Source organism: Trichechus manatus, unplaced genomic scaffold (assembly GCF_000243295.1).
Source record: "Trichechus manatus latirostris isolate Lorelei unplaced genomic scaffold, TriManLat1.0 scaffold00121, whole genome shotgun sequence".
NCBI lineage: Eukaryota > Metazoa > Chordata > Mammalia > Sirenia > Trichechidae > Trichechus > Trichechus manatus.
In genome coordinates, this window is record NW_004444057.1 from 1603445 (window position 1) to 1620584 (window position 17140).

Here is a 17140-nt window from a genome sequence, read left to right on the forward strand (position 1 = left end):
CTTCTACCCTTGGTGTCTAATCTCCTGGATCTTGATGCAAACAAATGTGTCTGTTCAGCCCTCTCTGTACTGCTGTGAAACCATTTCTTCAAGAAAAATGGTACAGAGGGGCCAAAATCCTTTCCTCTTCTATGTCTCTTCTAATCCTGCTCTAGGACAAACTCAGAATTTCATTAAGACTTTCCTCAGAGTAGTTACCCTGGGATGAGAGCAGCCTCAGGGAGGTCTCCCTTGGGACCATGCCTGATCCAGACCAGTTGTGGCCCACACACTTCCAACTTTCTTGAGCCCCTGCAACTGAAGGTTGGCTTTGTCTTCTGTCCTTATCCTGTGGCCCAGAAGCAGGACAGTAAATATGGGAATTGAATGTGTTCTCAGCACTGTCCCGACTTAACTTAAGGAATGTCTCCTAAATTATTCAAGATCTGAAAATATGTTTTCTACACTTGACAAGTGGTCATTTCCCCCTTAATAAAGTGTGTCTGACAATCACACTTTATTGGTGTGGTTAGGAAAAGAATGTCGTAGACTTAGGAAAACATCATAATTTAAAAAGTGGACACATTTCAGCAAAGAAAGCTGTAGACTGCTCTGAAAAGAAGTAAAAGCATAGGAAACCATTACTTCATTGGGACAAACATTCTGTATCTTCAGAAAGTTGTTACTAAAAAAAGTGGGTGAGCTCTAGGGCATGGTGTGTGTTTGTCTACACATACGTGGAAGTAGTTTCTCTCTGACTTTTTAGGGACATTCCTTCTGTAAACATTCCCTGCTTAGTACTTTGGAAGTATTTAATATGGCTTCTCACATAGCAGTTTGCTCCTAGGCTTTGGTCCAAGCTTCCTCTTGGAAATCATATTCTTCAGTAGCTACCATGCTGAGGCGTAAAATCAGTAATAGTTTTTCACCAAGGTCTATAAGATATTGTACCCACTAGAATTTATAAAACAAAAATTTCCAGTACAGTGAAGGGTTAAATAGTATCCATAAGGTATATTGCAGGAGCCATTGGGAGAATTCAAGTGTGCATCACAGTGTTTGATATTCTGCTGTACATTCACTTCAATGTGTTATTTTATAGTTCTCAAGTGCATAACTATTTGGTACATTATTATAGGTAATGTGCAAATCCCCTCAGTGCACACTAGTACTATTTCTAGGATTATTTTAACAAAATAGTGATCCCTTTTTCGCTTTGGTGGAAAATTGAGGCTTTGTTTTTCTGAGTGGAGGAGCATGTTAATTCAAACTCCTCTGTGGTTTGTTTTCCAAAATGGATACTTTCTCACATATAGCTTATTTTTGTTATTATTGTTTATTTTTGTAAAAAATCCAGCTTTCACTGATGTAAGAAAGGCTGGTAAGTAGCTGTTGAGATTTGCTTGTCTGAGTCTGACATCAGTTGCAAGACAGGATTCACTGATGTTAAGTGCTAAGATCTAGTTTCCCTGATCCCTTTTCACCTCGGCAAAAGTGAAAATCAGATGGAAGAGGGAGAAAGGCGGGACTGGGAGGGAAGCTGGAAACTGTGGTGTTTTATTTTATCATCTCAGTATATGGAAGGAAAACATGGCAATAGTGTGAACCGCCCTTTGTTTATAATACACACAATTTGTGGCAGCAATTTATAGCCTCCCCCCCTCCCCCACTGCACTTAATAAATATGAAAAGATGCAGGTTTTCTTGATTACTTAGACCTAAATGTTTATCCAAACTTGCATGAGAGTTTGTCTTCGTTTAAACAAAGCTGTCTCCCCTGAATGAATGCCCATTTTTTGAAATGGACTCAGTACATATGAAACAAGTTTTCACAGGATCCAAATCAATTTCATTTGTAAATACATTAAGTAGAAGTCAGAACTTCTTGCTGGTTACTTTAATTAAAACTGGATTTAAGCAATTTTTAAATGGTGGATAGTGTCAAAGAATTTTACAGTTTGTGAAAGACATTAGTGCTGGTACTAAAAAAAAAAAAAAGAAGAAAAGAAAACGAAATTGCCGCATGCAAATATTTCTGGCGTTGTTCTTAGCAATGTAAGATTACCAGCATTTTCCTTTTTAGTGTTGATGTTGTGTGGACACTGGAGACAGTTGTGCATTGTGGATGTTATTGCTGTGATGGAAGAAAGGGAAAAGATAGGTTTGCAGCAGAGCCTGCGATGGCACCAAGCCAGTACCCTGAAAAATGGCAAACATGTCACAGCTAACAGCTGGATGCAGAAATATTTCTCTTTAATTTGGATGGATAAAATTTTTTTCACAGCAGGGCACTCTCAAAAGAGTACAACATCAAACAGGGCAGGTCTCACCAGTCAGACATCATCTGGCTCCAGGATGGAGCAAAATGAATGAACTGTCAGGACTTTTCCAGTATACATGCTTTTGCCAAGTGAAAAGTTAAAGGTTCAGTGGCTTGTTCAGATCACAGACAAAATCCTGATAATGGAAGGCTGATTCCCCGAAGTCTCCCTCTGATCAGCAGACAGAAGATATCTGAAGAAGACTGCAGATTGATGGATAGCAGGCTTCATATCGACAGCCGCCTCAGTCCTCAGAGATAAGTGGGATTCACCAAATGCTGAACAGTTCTCAGGAACTCTCAAGTCTCCGTGTTCTAATCCTCAGAGCCACCCAGTATCCTGCTAACCTGACACTTAGCAGCAGCTGACTCACAGTGTGACTAAAATACCCGTTTCCATTTCTCCACAGAGTTGGCTTTCTGATGAAGGCTTCACAAATACCTCCACGGGTGTTTTACAGTTTATTGACACTTTTCAACTGTTTTTCTGATTACCGTATTTCAGTCTTGACTTATATGTTAGTATTATCTGCAAACTCAACATAAACCTCTAATGATTTTCTAATATTTCTGGAACTTGATGAATGTGAATTGACAAAGTGCAGTATATAGCTTTATATCAGCATTATTGAAAATACTGCAATGGTGCATATAACCATTACTCATTTATTTTATGGGGCATTTATTACTTGACCTTTGAAGCATCGTCTTAGAAGCTTAGCATTCCAGACATTCCAAAATATGCTAAACCAAAGTGAGGGGAAGTTTTCTTATTAGAAACAACAACAATGGAGTTGATTCTAATGGACAAATTATTGAAATGAAAAACTTATAGTGTTATTGTCATTGAATTATACGTATAAAAATTTTTGAATTGGCAAATGTTTTGTTTTATGTATATATGTATTATATATATATATTTACTACAAAAAATGAACAAAAAAGCTATAGTATTATATATTTGAGAAAACAATTGAAAAACAGCACAGATAATGTGGGACAGTTGTTAATATTTGCTTTAATAAAGAAGACTTTATTTTAAAATAGTCTTTATCCACAGACTTATGCCTTACCTGTTTTTTGATGTTCTTGGTCATTATGGCACATTTGTCAGTGGAAGGAGAGTGGTTTTTCCACAGAGTTGTCGATTTGTGTCTTTATTCATTGCATGGTTGTACTTTGTGTAAATTTTACTAACAGATTAAGTAATTCTTACTAAATTGAAATTTGTTCTAAAAATAGGAATTTGTTTGATAAATGACATTATTAATCATTGTGAACATTTTCATAACCCTCCTTTGGAGACTTTCAGATACTTTTAAAGAAAAAGCCGTACTATTTCTCATTGGCGTCACTAGGGGGATGTGAGGGGTGCGGCCCACACTGGGTGACACTGTCAGAAAGGGTGACATCAAAATGACTGTCTGTAAAATTTTTGTGCAGTGTTTCCGCAGAAATTTATTATTTTTTAATAAAAATATCCCTGTAGTTATAACAACAAAAAAAATTTTGTAAGCCTATACATGTATCAATATACCTACAAGGCTAAACTTGTATGCTAATTTACTTTTTGAACCTTCTAATGCTCTCTGTCAGAGCTGTCATTATTACCCAATTACAGTGATGCTTTGAATCATGCTACAGGCACTTGATGTTGTTTTCGTTGCTGCTAGTGTTTTTATAGTCACCGATTTTGTCAAATATTCTGGTGTTTTAGCTACAGTATTGTGGTAATTAGCATGGGGCGGGGGATGACACCATGAATTACTGCACTGGGTAACACCAACCCTAGTGATGTCACTACTATTTCTCCCTGAAAGGACAAATGAGATGTGAAGAAAAAAGCAAAGACACAGTGGCTTACGCTTCAGGAGGGTTTCATTCTTGTCCCAATCACTTACCAACTGTGTGACTTCAGTCCAGTCATTTAACCTTTCTCAGTTCAAGATTTCTTATGTATAAAATGGAGTAATATTCCCAGCCTACCTCCTAGGTCAGTTATAAGGAGCAAATAAGCTTGTGAAAGTATTTTGTAAACTAAAATCCCACACAAACATGAACAGATTGGTCATTAACTATCCGTTCTTTCTTTGAGTTAACATAGAGGCTGATGCTCTCACTCATTTTAAAAGTATTACTTTGTGATCTCTTTTCTCATGCTTTGATTTTGCTTGACTTAAACGTTTAAAAACAAAGGGGTTAGGAGACCACAATGGTGGGTTCTTGCTGTCCTCCTCTCTAGATTGGGCAGCAGTGCCCAGAAGCCCTGACTGACAGTGTTCCCTGTTGATCTGAGGCTCCAGGCTGCAAGGCACAAATATCCCCTGCTCCTCACCGAGGTGTATTCGGCTGCACAGACAGCTCACCTACCTTGAGCGTATTGAGTATTCAGGTGGAAATGAGGCACTCTAAGTTGGGGTTTCCTCTGGCTAAAAATATTGGTGACTTCAGAGGCCAAGCAAATCTCCATGTTAGATGATGTTTAGTGAGAGGGCTATTGGAGTTCTGAAGCCACAGTTAATTAAAACACTTGTAATACTTGTAGTTACAACTCTGCTCCAGGAACCTCCTTAAAGATGTTGTGGGTGCCTGTGTCTTTTGGATGACAACAGTCTCTGCCATCCGCATTAAATTGAAGACTGATTAAATTTAGGAGATGGAAGATTTAGGACTGAAAAATGCTTCCTTACTGTTTTCTAGAATGTATTCACATTCATTTGGGGTTTTTCATTTTGTTATATTTTGTTTTGTTTTTTAAATAGATTCATCTGGGTGATAAAACATGAACTTGAATCACTATTTTAGTTTTATATCCCCTTGATGTCATACCAAATCTTTTTTTTTTTTTTCCCCTCTCTTTGTCTCTTTTTATTTCAATAAAGTTTGTATTTCCTGGGGTATAGAAAGCCCTGTGTTAAGTGCCTATGGGTAAATTTTAAAAATGATTAAAATGAAAGTTCACACACAAAATGTAACAATCTTTGCTGGTTATCAGGGATAGGAGGGGTGGGGGGGGAAATAGTAAATAGGCGGTAGATAAGTGGTATCTTGGGTGAAGGGTGAGACAGTACACAATACACGGGAAACAAGCACAACTTGTACAGGGAAAGGTCATGGAAGCCCCATAGACACATCCAAACTCCGTGAGGGACTGAACTGCTGGGCAGAGGGCTGTGGGGACCATGGTCTCAGGGAACATCTAGCTCAATTGGCATGACACAGCTTATAAAGACAATGCTCTACATTCTACCTTGGTGAGTAGTGTCTGGGGTCTTAAAGGCCTGTGAGCGGCCATCTAAGATACTCCACTGGTCTCATCCCTTCTGGAGCAAGGGAGAATGAAGAGAACAGGATACAAGGAAAAGATTAGTCCACAGCTACCAAGGCCTCCACCGGACTGAGTCCAGTACAGCTAGATGGTGCCCGGCTACCACCACTGACTGCTCTGACCAGGATCAAAACAGAGGGTTCTGGACAGAGCTGGAGAAGGATGTAGAACATAATTCTAACTCACAAAAAAAAGACCAGATTTATTGCCTAAAGGAGACTGGAGAAACCCCGAGAGTATGGCCCTCAGACACCCTTTTAGCTCAGTGGTGAAGTTATCTCCGAGGTTCACTGTTCAGCCTGGGAGTGGACAGCCCCGTAAAACCGAATGAGACTAACCAGGTACAGTAGTCCAGTGGCAAGGGCCAGAAGGCAGAAGGGGACAAGGAAGCTGGTGATAGGGAACCCAGGGTTGAGTAAGGATATTGTTGATGTGTTGTGAGATTGTTAACCATTGTCATAGGGCAACATGTGTAGTAACTGTTAAATGAGAAACTATTTTGTTCTGTAAGCCTTCATCTTAAGTGAGAATAACAGCACAATTGGAAGAGCGTAGTCAATGTCACTGAACTGTGCATGTAGAAATTTTTGAAATGGTGTATCTTTGGGTGTTGTGGGGTTGTTAACCAATGTCATAAAACAATATGTGTACTACTGTTTCATGAGAAACTATTTGTTCTGTAAGCCTTCACCTGAAGTACAATAATAAAAAAAAAAAAGATTAAAATGCATTCCGGCCCTCAGTGAGCTTATGGTCTGATGAACTTCACAATAATGTAGTTGCATATGCAGCACATGTTACGTTGCGGCCAGTGTCCACGAGCGGGTTTTGCCTGGGCTGACATTTCTCATCTAATAATATTGATGACCTATGGATAGCTCATATTTTTTGAGCACTTACCCTGTGCCCAACACTGTTTTAAGTTCTTTACATACAGTAGCTCATTTGATCTTTTTTAAAAATAATTTTTACACTGATTTTATAAATTTCAGAAGATAAGCAAAAATACAAATATGTACAGAAAAGCAAGGAACCCACTAAGAAAAGCATGTAAGAAAAGCAGAACCCGCTAAGACTAGTGGGTTCACTAATGCAGAGTGAGAAAAAGATGATAAGGAACATAGAAGTGTCAGTTGTATTGGTAATATTTTGTTTTTTAAGTGGTGGTAGTTATGGGTGTTTGCTTTACTTTTTATGTTAATAACTTCCCATATATGTCACATAAATTCCTTTTGCATATCATATACTCCAAGATAAATAGTACAAGAAAACCTAAGCCAAACCCACTGACGTTGAATCGATTCCGACTCATAATGACCCTGTAGGACAGAGTAGAACTGCCCTGTAGGGTTTCCAAGGCTGTAAATCTTTACAGAAGCAGACTGCCATGACTTTCTCCCGCAGAGTGGCCGGGGGGTTCAAACTGCCAACCTTCAGGTTAGTAGCCGAGCACTGTAACCACTGTGTCACCAGGGCTCCTAGTACAAGGCAATAACTCTTTATCTCTCCTTTAAATTGAGCACAAATTTGTCAACGTGCACAGTTCTGTCCAACATTCTAAAGTAACCCCTCCTTATTTTGAAAATCACTCTCTTCTTTACCCACTTCTTTCCTCATTGCGTTTTCATTTGATCTTTATAGCAGCCATATGAGGTAGGGTCTTTCATTAGCACTACTTTTCAAAAAAGCTCTCAGCTTCCTCTGGTTAAAAAACTGCCCAAAATCACGGAGCCACGCATGATGGAGTCACGATTAGAACTCAGACCGTCTGACATGCTTTTAACTTCTGCGCTCTCCTCCCTCCCATCACTCCTGACTGGCTAGGTAACTTCACTTATGTTGTGTGTTTTCACTGATAGTACTTAAGAAAGTCTTCTCTAACAACCATACTATTCAGATTAAAATCTTTCCTACTTTTAACTCAGCGATAAAGGTATTCTGGTTCTTGACTTTTCACAGCCAAAGCAGACAAGGATTATTCTTTTGTATAAATGATCTGATTGTGGAGCTATCCACGGGCTACAAAAACGATTAAGAGCTTGGCTGCTAACCAAAAAGGTCTGCAGTTCGAATCCACCAGCTGCTTCTTGGAAATTCTATGGGGCAGTTCTGCTCTGTCCTGTAGGGTTGCTATGAGTCGAAATCACCACAACAGCAACGGGTTTGACAGGACCCCCTGACTAAGGAGCCCTGGTGGTGCAATGGTTAAGTGCTAGTCTGCGAACCTAAAGGTTAACGGTTCAAACCCACGCAGCGGCTGTGAGGGAGAAAGACCTGGCAATCCATTTCTGTAAAGATTATAGCCAAGAAAACCCTACGGGGCAGTTCCACTCTGTCGCATGTGGTCACTATGAGTTGGAATTGACTCGATGGCACCCCAGAACAACAATAACACTCTCACTAGACACAGAGAGAAAGCTCCAAGTAAAACATTTTTATCTATTTTGGCTGTCTCAGTGAGCAAGGGTGGGGTTAGCTGAGCTATGGGGCTATCAGCCCCTCATTCTTGTCACCAGAGCGGCTTTTTTTTTTAATCTGCTTTTTATATCTTAATTACGTTTGAGATTTCTTTGGATTAAAAAGAATCCTTTGCTCAAAAAAATCCTCACAACTGGCCCAATAAGCAGCATCAGAGAAAAGATTGAAGTCATCAAAGATTTCATTTTACTTGGATCAACAGTCAACACTCATGGAAGCAGCAGTCAAGAAATCAAACAACGAATTGCATTGGGCAAATCTGCTGCAAAAGAGCTCTTTAAAGTGTTCAAAAGCAAAGATGTCATTTTGAGGACTAAGGTGTGCCTGACCCAAGCCATGGTGTTTTCAATTGCCTCATATGCATGTGAAAGCTGGACAATAAGTAAGGAAGACCAAAGAGTTGATGCTTTTGAGTTGTGGTGTTGGTGAAGAATATTGAATATACCATGAACTACCAAAAGAACAAACAAATCTGTCTTGGAAGAAGTACAGCCAGAATGCTCCTTAGAAGCGAGATGACGTCATCTCACATACTTTGGACATGTTATCAGGAGCGGCCAGTCCCCGGAGAGGGACACCATGCTTGGTAGAGGGTCAGCGAAAAAGAGGAAGACCCTCCACGAGATGGATCAACATAGTGGCTGCAACAGTGAACTCAAGCATAACAATGGTCATGAGGATGACACAGGACCTTGGAGTGTTTCCTTCTGTTGTACGTTGGGTTGCTATGAGTCGGAACCGACTCGATGGCTTCTAACAACAGCAACAACAACTTTGCTCAAAATATGAAATAAATGAACTTTTCTTCTTTGCTCTTCCTCTCATGGGAAAACGAAAGCACAGAAAACTTGGATCTCAGGTCAGATCATGGCTTCTGGGCAGCATGAAAGTGATGAATGTTTATAGTATTTCTAGGCTACCAGTTCAAACAGTTTTACTTGAAAGTGCCCCCAGATGGGACAGACTGATTTTTGGTTGTAGCAATAAATCCTTTAGAGCTGGGTTACAAGCTTAGTTGCTTAATGAGGCTATGCAGGTAAGTAAATTAGTAAAGTAAGTACCGTAGTATGTGAGACAATAGGGAGTAGAGTGGTAGGGACTGTGGAGAACTGGAAGAGCACATGCCTGATTTAGAGGTTTTTCTCAGCTTCAGTTCATTATTGCCAGGAATTGGGACCCAACATTATCAGAAATTTTGATTTTTCAAGAGAAGTTAGAAATCTAATTAGGTCAAATTTCAAAAACTTTAAAACACTGCAGGAAAAACAAAGTTGGTCTGTTGCCTGAATTTAGCCTGAGAGCCACAAGTTTTGCAAATCTTGATTTAGAGAAAGATTTTGCTCAGAGCTACCAATATATACAAATTCCTATCATTCAGAAAACAGTTTTCTTGCTATTAAGTTAAAATGGGCCCAAGTCAGTCCACTGGCTCACATTGTTTCTATGATTATCATTGTTGTTAACGTAAATTGGCAGCATTCGTGAATGACAAAGCTGTGGACAAGCCACTCAAGAGCAGTATTTATAACATAGAACACTGGTGCATATTTTACTCCTGCTGTTCTAACTTAAGGAAACCCTGGTGGCGAAGTGGTTAGGAGTTTGGCTGCTAACCAAAAGGTTGGCAGTTTGAATCCAACAGGTGCCCTTTGGAAACCCTATGGGGCAGTTGTACTCTGTCCTTTAGGGTCACTATGAGTGAGAATCGACTTGACGGCAACAGGCTTGGTTTTTGGTTTTTTTGTTCTCACTTAAAGTAGATTTCTGTTCTAGAAAAATAAGGTCCTGGGAGAGAGTGGCACTTCCTGATATCCAATATTGCATAGTAGTTTTCAGTTAATATCATGCATGGTTTGTAATGAGCAAGAATTTGTATGATCCTTATCTCAACCACATGTGTGGCATCCCAGCAAACTATTGGGTTGAAAACTGTAAAACTCCTCTTAAAAAGGTAAGAATTCGCTATCCCTGTTGCTTATCTTTCTCCTCCCATTGATGCAAGATAAAAGAGAAAGTACAGACCAAAACCGATGGTTTAAAATAGCAACAACAACAATCACAAAAGAAATCAGAGGTTGATAACGTAGTGGTACGTGTTACAAATATTTTCCCAGGAGGATAACACAGAAGTAGTTTTTAACCTTGGGTAAGATAATAAGCTTCTGTGTTTTAAAAATGCATGCAAAAACTGGCCTACAGAGAAATAAAGGGCTAAGTTTTCATTTATCTTTCTATGATTATTTGAAAAAAGATTCAGAAAAGCACAATAGTATGCAAATACCCATATACTGGCCATAAAAAAAAAAACTGAATGTGTTACTACTTTGCCATATTTGCTTCATAATTTTTTTAAAGAAATGAAGCATTTTAGATAAAGTTTAAGTCCCCTTTATTTTCCTCTCATTCGCATCTCCCAAGGCCACCTCTCTCTGAAGTTGGCATGAATCCTTCTAATCTGTCTTTTTATAATTTTACTACATACATCTATTTTTACTGTATCTGAGTATTATAATATACACTATTATAAAATAATAATAGAGTTTTGCATATTTTGGAATTTTGACAAATGGTGTACTGCATCGATCTGCAACTTGCTTTTCTCAATCAGCATTGTTTTTGATATTTATCTATATAATTTATCTGTATCAACTGGATCTGAAAACATGTCTAGTTCATTCATTTCGTGTTTTATTGAATAAATAAATCACAGTTTATTCACTCTCTTGATGATAGATCTTTCAGTTATTTCTAATGGTTTGCTGTTTACAAAAACACGCTGCAATGAATGTCCTTGAAATTGTCTCCTTAGGCACATGTGTCATAGTTTCATTAGGGTGATTTCCTAGAAGTGAAATTGCTAGGTCACCGAATTTACGCATTGCCAGCTTTGTTTAGATATTGCCAAAATGTTCTCCAAAGTGGCTGTGCCATTGTGTACTCCCTTTAAGTAATGCTGGACCTGGTTTTCTAAAACAGATTTGCCAAATATATTTTGTACAGTTTTGAGGGTTTTCCATTGCAGAATCTGACCCTTTTCCTGCCACGTGCCCTTTGTTTCTTCACATGTACTTCCTGACCCCACAAATGTTCATTTGTTTGGCTTTCTTTGAAAAAAACAGAGCAAATATTAAAACTTTGTTGTTCATGTTCATTCAGAAAAAAGGGCACAGTTTTCAGCAAAACTTTACTTGTATTTAATTGTACTTTCAGATTGAATCTTGTTTCTTAATCTAAATGTAACTCTCCTGCCTTCATTCTCATTAATTAAATGAATAACATTTTCATAGATCGTGAGAGGGGGCTTGTCTGGCAGATAATTTGGGATATTTTTCTGCTTATTTTAAATGTCTTTAAAGATAATAAAAACAAAATAACTCTTGGTCTTGGCATTAGTTTATCTCCTTAAATTCTTTGAATTTTTTTAGACTTATCAGGTACCTAACTTAAAAATTTCGTTTTAGTGTCACACAAATATAAATGTTAAGGCAACCTCCAAGGACAACCTCCTGAACTTAAAATCGTTACTACTACTCCAGACTGAAACCCTTTGAAACATTTCTCCACTTGTAGTTCCTTCTCTCCAGGAAGCACATCAGCTCCTTGTCTGGTATTTGTAGATAGATACAAGCACAGTTGTCCATGAACAGTTAAGTTGCATGCTGAATTTTACTTTTCCTCCTCCCATTAAAAAAAAATAAAAAAACAGTTACCATCGAGTCTGTTCTGATCATGGCAACCCCATGTGTATCAGAGTAGAACTGTGCTTCATAGGGTTTTCAAGGCTGCGATGTTTGGAAGCAGATTGCCAAAACTTTCTTCCTAGATACCTCTGGATGGGTTCAAACCTCCAACCTTTTGGTTAGTAGTCGAGTGCTTAACCACTTGTACTACCCAGGACTCCATCTTTTTTTTTTTCTTTTTAACTGAGGTCTTAAATGTAAACTAAATTGAGCAAATGATGGAGAGTAATGATAGGGCCGAAATTAGTCTGTAGAGCTTTCCTGAGAGTCACCTTCAGTTCCTGTTTATCACTCACATCTGAGTATCTTGTTTTCCAAATTTTATTCTCTTATACTAGAGGAACAAACAGAAATAGGCAGCAGAGCTTTCTGGTCCATTGTGGCTCTTTTAAGAAACACTGAATTTACTGGTTTTTACACAAATGGCACGCATCTTCTACATTTGTTTGCCAGCCTCCCCCTGCAATGTATTTTCTCAAGTACCACTATGCCAATTTTTTTTACATGTTTCTGTAAAAAAAAAAAAATTAGCATAGCTCACTTATAAAAACACCTTGTTGGAGTCCCGGGACAAGGACTAGAAGGCAGGAGAGGATAGGAAAGCTGGTAATAGGAAACCCAAGGTTGAGAATGGACAGTGTTGACATGTGGTGGGGTTGTTAAATTGTCATAAAACAATATGTGTACTAACTGTTTAATGAGAAACTATTTGTTCTGTAAACCGTCATCTAAAGTACAATAAAAAAAAATTTCTGGCTCTTTGCATAATATTTTTTCATATATTTAAAGTTTGTTTCATAAAATAAAAATAAGTATTACTGAGGTTTTCTGGCAAAAAAAAAAATCTTGTTGTGGGGGAGGGCACTATTGGCAAACAAATGTAGAAGGCACTCATTATTTGTGTAAAAATACAGTAACTGTTAACTCGTAACAGCATAGGCCAGAATGTGCCAAAGATTGTCTTGAGCCCAATGCAAAGGCACAGTGTTTAGATCTCCCTAAAGAACCTTGGTAGGAGGTGCTGGCCACATTAGCGTGATGAGTCCCTTTGAAGGAATTCTGCATACTATGGATAGATGTATGTTGTTATGACTTGACGTTTATGAAACTTTTGTGTATTTTGGGGGGAGGGAATTGGGTGAAACAGATATAGCCAGATTTGTGTTTTGAAATATCACTCTGGCTACAGTTTGGAGAATAGGTTGGAGAGGCCCAGAGAGGCTGCAGGGACATCAGTTAAGAGGTTATTGCCATACTTCAGGTGAGAAAAGAAGTTGATTTGGGCTAGGATGGCAACAGTGGAGAGGGAGAGATAGGGGTGCACCTAAAAGGTATTTAAGAGGCAAATTCAGCTGGGTTTGGTGATGGCCGGGCGCTGGGGACTGCAGGAGAGAGCAGTATTGAGGTTGAATGTATGCAGTGGGGTATGATTGGGTGTGTAGTTATGGGATCTAAGTAGTGCATGTGAAATATTGTAATATCAGTATTAACTTAAGCCAGTGATGCCTGACCTCACATCATATGCTACATTGTGCAATATTTGGGGAAAAAAAGCCTTACAAATAGCCATCTACTTTTCCTCAAAGCAAGTAGCAGTTCATATGAAGCAGGCAAAAATTATAGGTTTCATCCTAGTCACAGTACACTCACTTAAGGAGATTATTGTTGAAATGAGAGTTTAGGAGGAAATGCTTTTTATATTTTAAAGACTGACAGGCTAGTGGCTGGTGCTCAGACAAGCTAACACTTAAGGTAGCACCCACTGCATATGAATGTTCGAGAGTTTTTACTTGCCTTTGGGAATGTTCGCTAGAAGCACAAAGGAAGATTTTGTGTGTTCTTCTCAAAAAGTTTCATAATTATTTTCACCAGCAGTCTTCATGGAAGGTTTGTACATGGGGGAAGGACTGGACAAGGGTCTGGGTCATCAACATTTTTGGCTCCATTATAGAGAAACAGTGGTGTTAAAGGGAACCTAATGGCTTTGTTCAGTGTTGCATGGGCTGTCAGCAGCAGACTCAGGGTTGAGACTTTGAATCTTAACCAGCTTCCTAAAAAAAAAAAAAAAAAAAAGATAGTATAATCTAACATAAATATGATGTCTCTCATTAGATTGCTTATAGAGCAGATGTATCCACCACGTTAAATGTTTCCATTCTCTGCCATCATCCCAAAACTAAGAATTTAAAGAAGTCATTAGCCTTTGATGTGATATAATCTAGGAATGAAAAAATAATCTAGGAATCTTTTCATTCTTCTTAGGCTAAATTGATTATCTGCTGTGATCACTGTGGCTTATTTAACCTGTTGTAACTTCTCAAACAATTGTCTTTATTAGATTAATGTTTGTCTTATTTGCGGGGGTTGGTGGAAAGGCTGGGGGTGGAGGGGAATGAGTTCAAAGGAAAAAAAAAAACCAAAACCCTCTTCAGCTGTTTCAAAATGACTGGTGATAGTAAAAAGGAACTGTCATCATTAAGCCTTTTGGCCCTCAGAATAGAAATACTGAACTAAATTAGTGTGAATGATGGTATTAATTTTGGAAACCCTGCTGGCATAGTGGTTAAGAGCTGTGGCTGCTAACCAAAAGGTTGGCAGTTCCAATCCACCAGGCGCTCCTTGGAAACTCTATGGGGGCAGTTCTACTCTGTCCTATAGGGTCGCTATGAATTGGAATCGACTCGACAGCAACGGGTTTGTTTTTTATATTAATTTTAGGTCCTAAATGTAACCAGTGAGGATCTCTGTAAGACTTATTCTCCATGTCTATTTGGAAAGGTTGACTAGCAAGAATGAGAGACATATTATTTTTCAGGATGCTTTGGGGAGTGCTTTAGCAGCTACTAGAAGAAGTGCCCCATTGCTGATTTTAGTTGAAAAGATCCAGTTGCATCATGGTCCTTCTGAGAAATGTACTCCGAAGAAACACTTTTAACTGCCCCTTGCCTTCTGGATGCCCCCAAGACTGAGGATGACTTCTAGAATTGCTGTGGATGTGTATTCTCCCATCTGCTCCTCAAGCTACCACATCCCCAGAGATGTCCTGCATCTGACATGGCTTACAGAAGGGGAAGCTGTTTCCTTTGCTGTGAGCACTGACTCTGAGTTTGGTTGGCTAACTAGTTGTTTTGCCAGATTGGAAGCTGATCTCATGTTCTTGAATGCTATCTTGAAAGAAAATCTGCTTGAGTTGATCTAAGACCGTAATTATTAGACCAACTTTAGTTAAGAAATTAAAAATCCATAAGAAACAGCTGTTTTTTTTTTCATTCCCTTTTTGAGGGTCTCTTTTTTGATGACTCCTCTCCTAATAGTTTCAGGTCCTGACAGCTGAAGTCCAACATCTTCTGTGAGGTGAGAGCCCATTTATTTTATCCTAATCAGAGTTTGTATCACCGGCTCTTTACAGCTTCATAGTGTCACCTGGCTTGTTGAACAGACGTTGACTGCCTCCAGAATGCTGTGGAACAGTCATGTGTTGAGCGTGGGGGACTCTTATGTGGATGTTCCAACCATGTCAGTGGGGCCTCTCCTTTCGGCTTGCTTTGTTTATCCAGCAGCTCATTACTTAAGACTAGCCTGTCAAAGTAGGTTAAATATTCTTTGGGAAACACGGTCACATCCTTGAGATACCACAAATATGTTTAGTACAGAAAAGATTGGCTCGATAAGAAAAACATGATCAACTTGCGTCACCAAAAAATATTTTCTTGTTATTCCGGTTGAGTTTCCACAAGCATCGATAAGCACTGGCAAACGTAAGGGCGATAAATTTCTGCAGCCGACACATAAAGACACCGAGGGAAGCAGGGAAAATGATTGCTGATGATTCGTTCTAACTACTTGACCTTCTGACCTCTTCTCTAGATATATGACCAAGATGGGACACTACAGCACTTTATTGATGGTGGGGAACCTAGTAAGTCAAGCTGGATGAGGTATATCCGATGTGCAAGGCACTGCGGAGAACAGAATCTAACAGTAGTTCAGTACAGGTAAAGTATATCTTGATTTACCACTTACACAGCTGGAGCCCTGGGGCTTGCATATACAAATTCAGACTTACTGCTAGTTTTGAAAAAAAAATCCTGCAGAACTCTGCAAGGACTGGCAAAAAATTTGTTTGCTAGGTTTCTGAAACCTCCTTGCGACTGTAATTTCTCTAGAATTCAGGAATAAATAAAGGTGCTGGCAGACGGCCTCTTTTACTCAGCGCACGTAATAAAGTTATTCGTACATCATAGTGCCACAGTGGTCTGAATGGGCCCAGCACACCCACTGATTTGGGGTGTTTCCCCTCAGCAGATGTGAACACACAGATCAAGTATGAGTACAGAGATTCTGCCCCAGGTCCCTTGAATTCAGGCACCTTCAGGCTATCTCCCAGTGGGAATACTTCATTTGCGCAGAGGCATGGGAAACCAAGAGCTCTCACCTTCCCAAGGTGGCCCCACCTCTTCTGCTATCCCAGAAGGTGCCAGAGCATTTGGGTTTGGCCCTTTAACAATTCAGGATCTGTTTCAGGTGATGAGGCAATTCCATAGCACAGAGAAGCTCCCAGTTTCCTGAGATGTTTGGGCAAAGGGTAACAAAGACATGGTGGAGCTACCCTTATTTGCCAGAGTCTGATACAGAGGCCTCTTGGGAGCTGAGAAGCAAGATGAGCTCTCAGGGTGCTAAGCCGCATCTGCTCAGTGCACCTGTTGGTCAAGCATTTTCACTTAGAGCCAGAGAAGGGTAGAGTGGAGATAAGAGGGCAAGAACAAATCAAATAGGAAAAAAAAAGCCCTACCACTAAGCCTTCTTTTTTCAAAATCCCTCGAAAACATGTGCCATATAAATATATGACCTCAGTTATAAACAGCCGTGTTCCCTGTAGAATAAGAAGCAACTGTTTAGCTTTGTTAGGCACCACGGACACATCAAAGCAGAAGGCCCTGTGCTCGGCCACTTGGAATCCTGCCTATGGCTATTTATTTTCCCTTCCTTTTTTCAGTTTTTAAAAATGAGGCCTTTTTTAAAAAGAAGTTCTTCCCTTTATAGGTTAAAAGCTTAAAAGCTGCACAAATCTGACTTGCTGTCCAAGGGCTCCAATTCAAAAGGAACATATCTGGGCAGCATGTGACTCACTGCCTTGGTTTCCTCTGCACTGTCATTTCGTTAAAATAATGGTTTAAATGTAATAGTACAAGACAGTATTTGGTTATACTGCTGGGTTTGGGCTTTACTCACCTTTGCTGCAGCTGCATTTCTGTCGTGAAGTTTTTCTAAAACTCTGAGCTAGAAAATTAGTAA

General features: G+C 39.3%; 1 protein-coding gene across 1 annotated transcript in view; it reads left to right on the forward strand.

Moving 5' to 3' along the window:
- Positions 1–17140, forward strand: part of PRDM6 (PR/SET domain 6) — a 115044-nt gene that overhangs the window by 65002 nt on the left and 32902 nt on the right. Inside the window, exon 3 of the mRNA XM_004384278.1 lies at positions 15713–15840. Coding sequence (XP_004384335.1) covers positions 15713–15840 — 128 coding nt within the window. The remainder of the gene's footprint in view (positions 1–15712; positions 15841–17140) is intronic.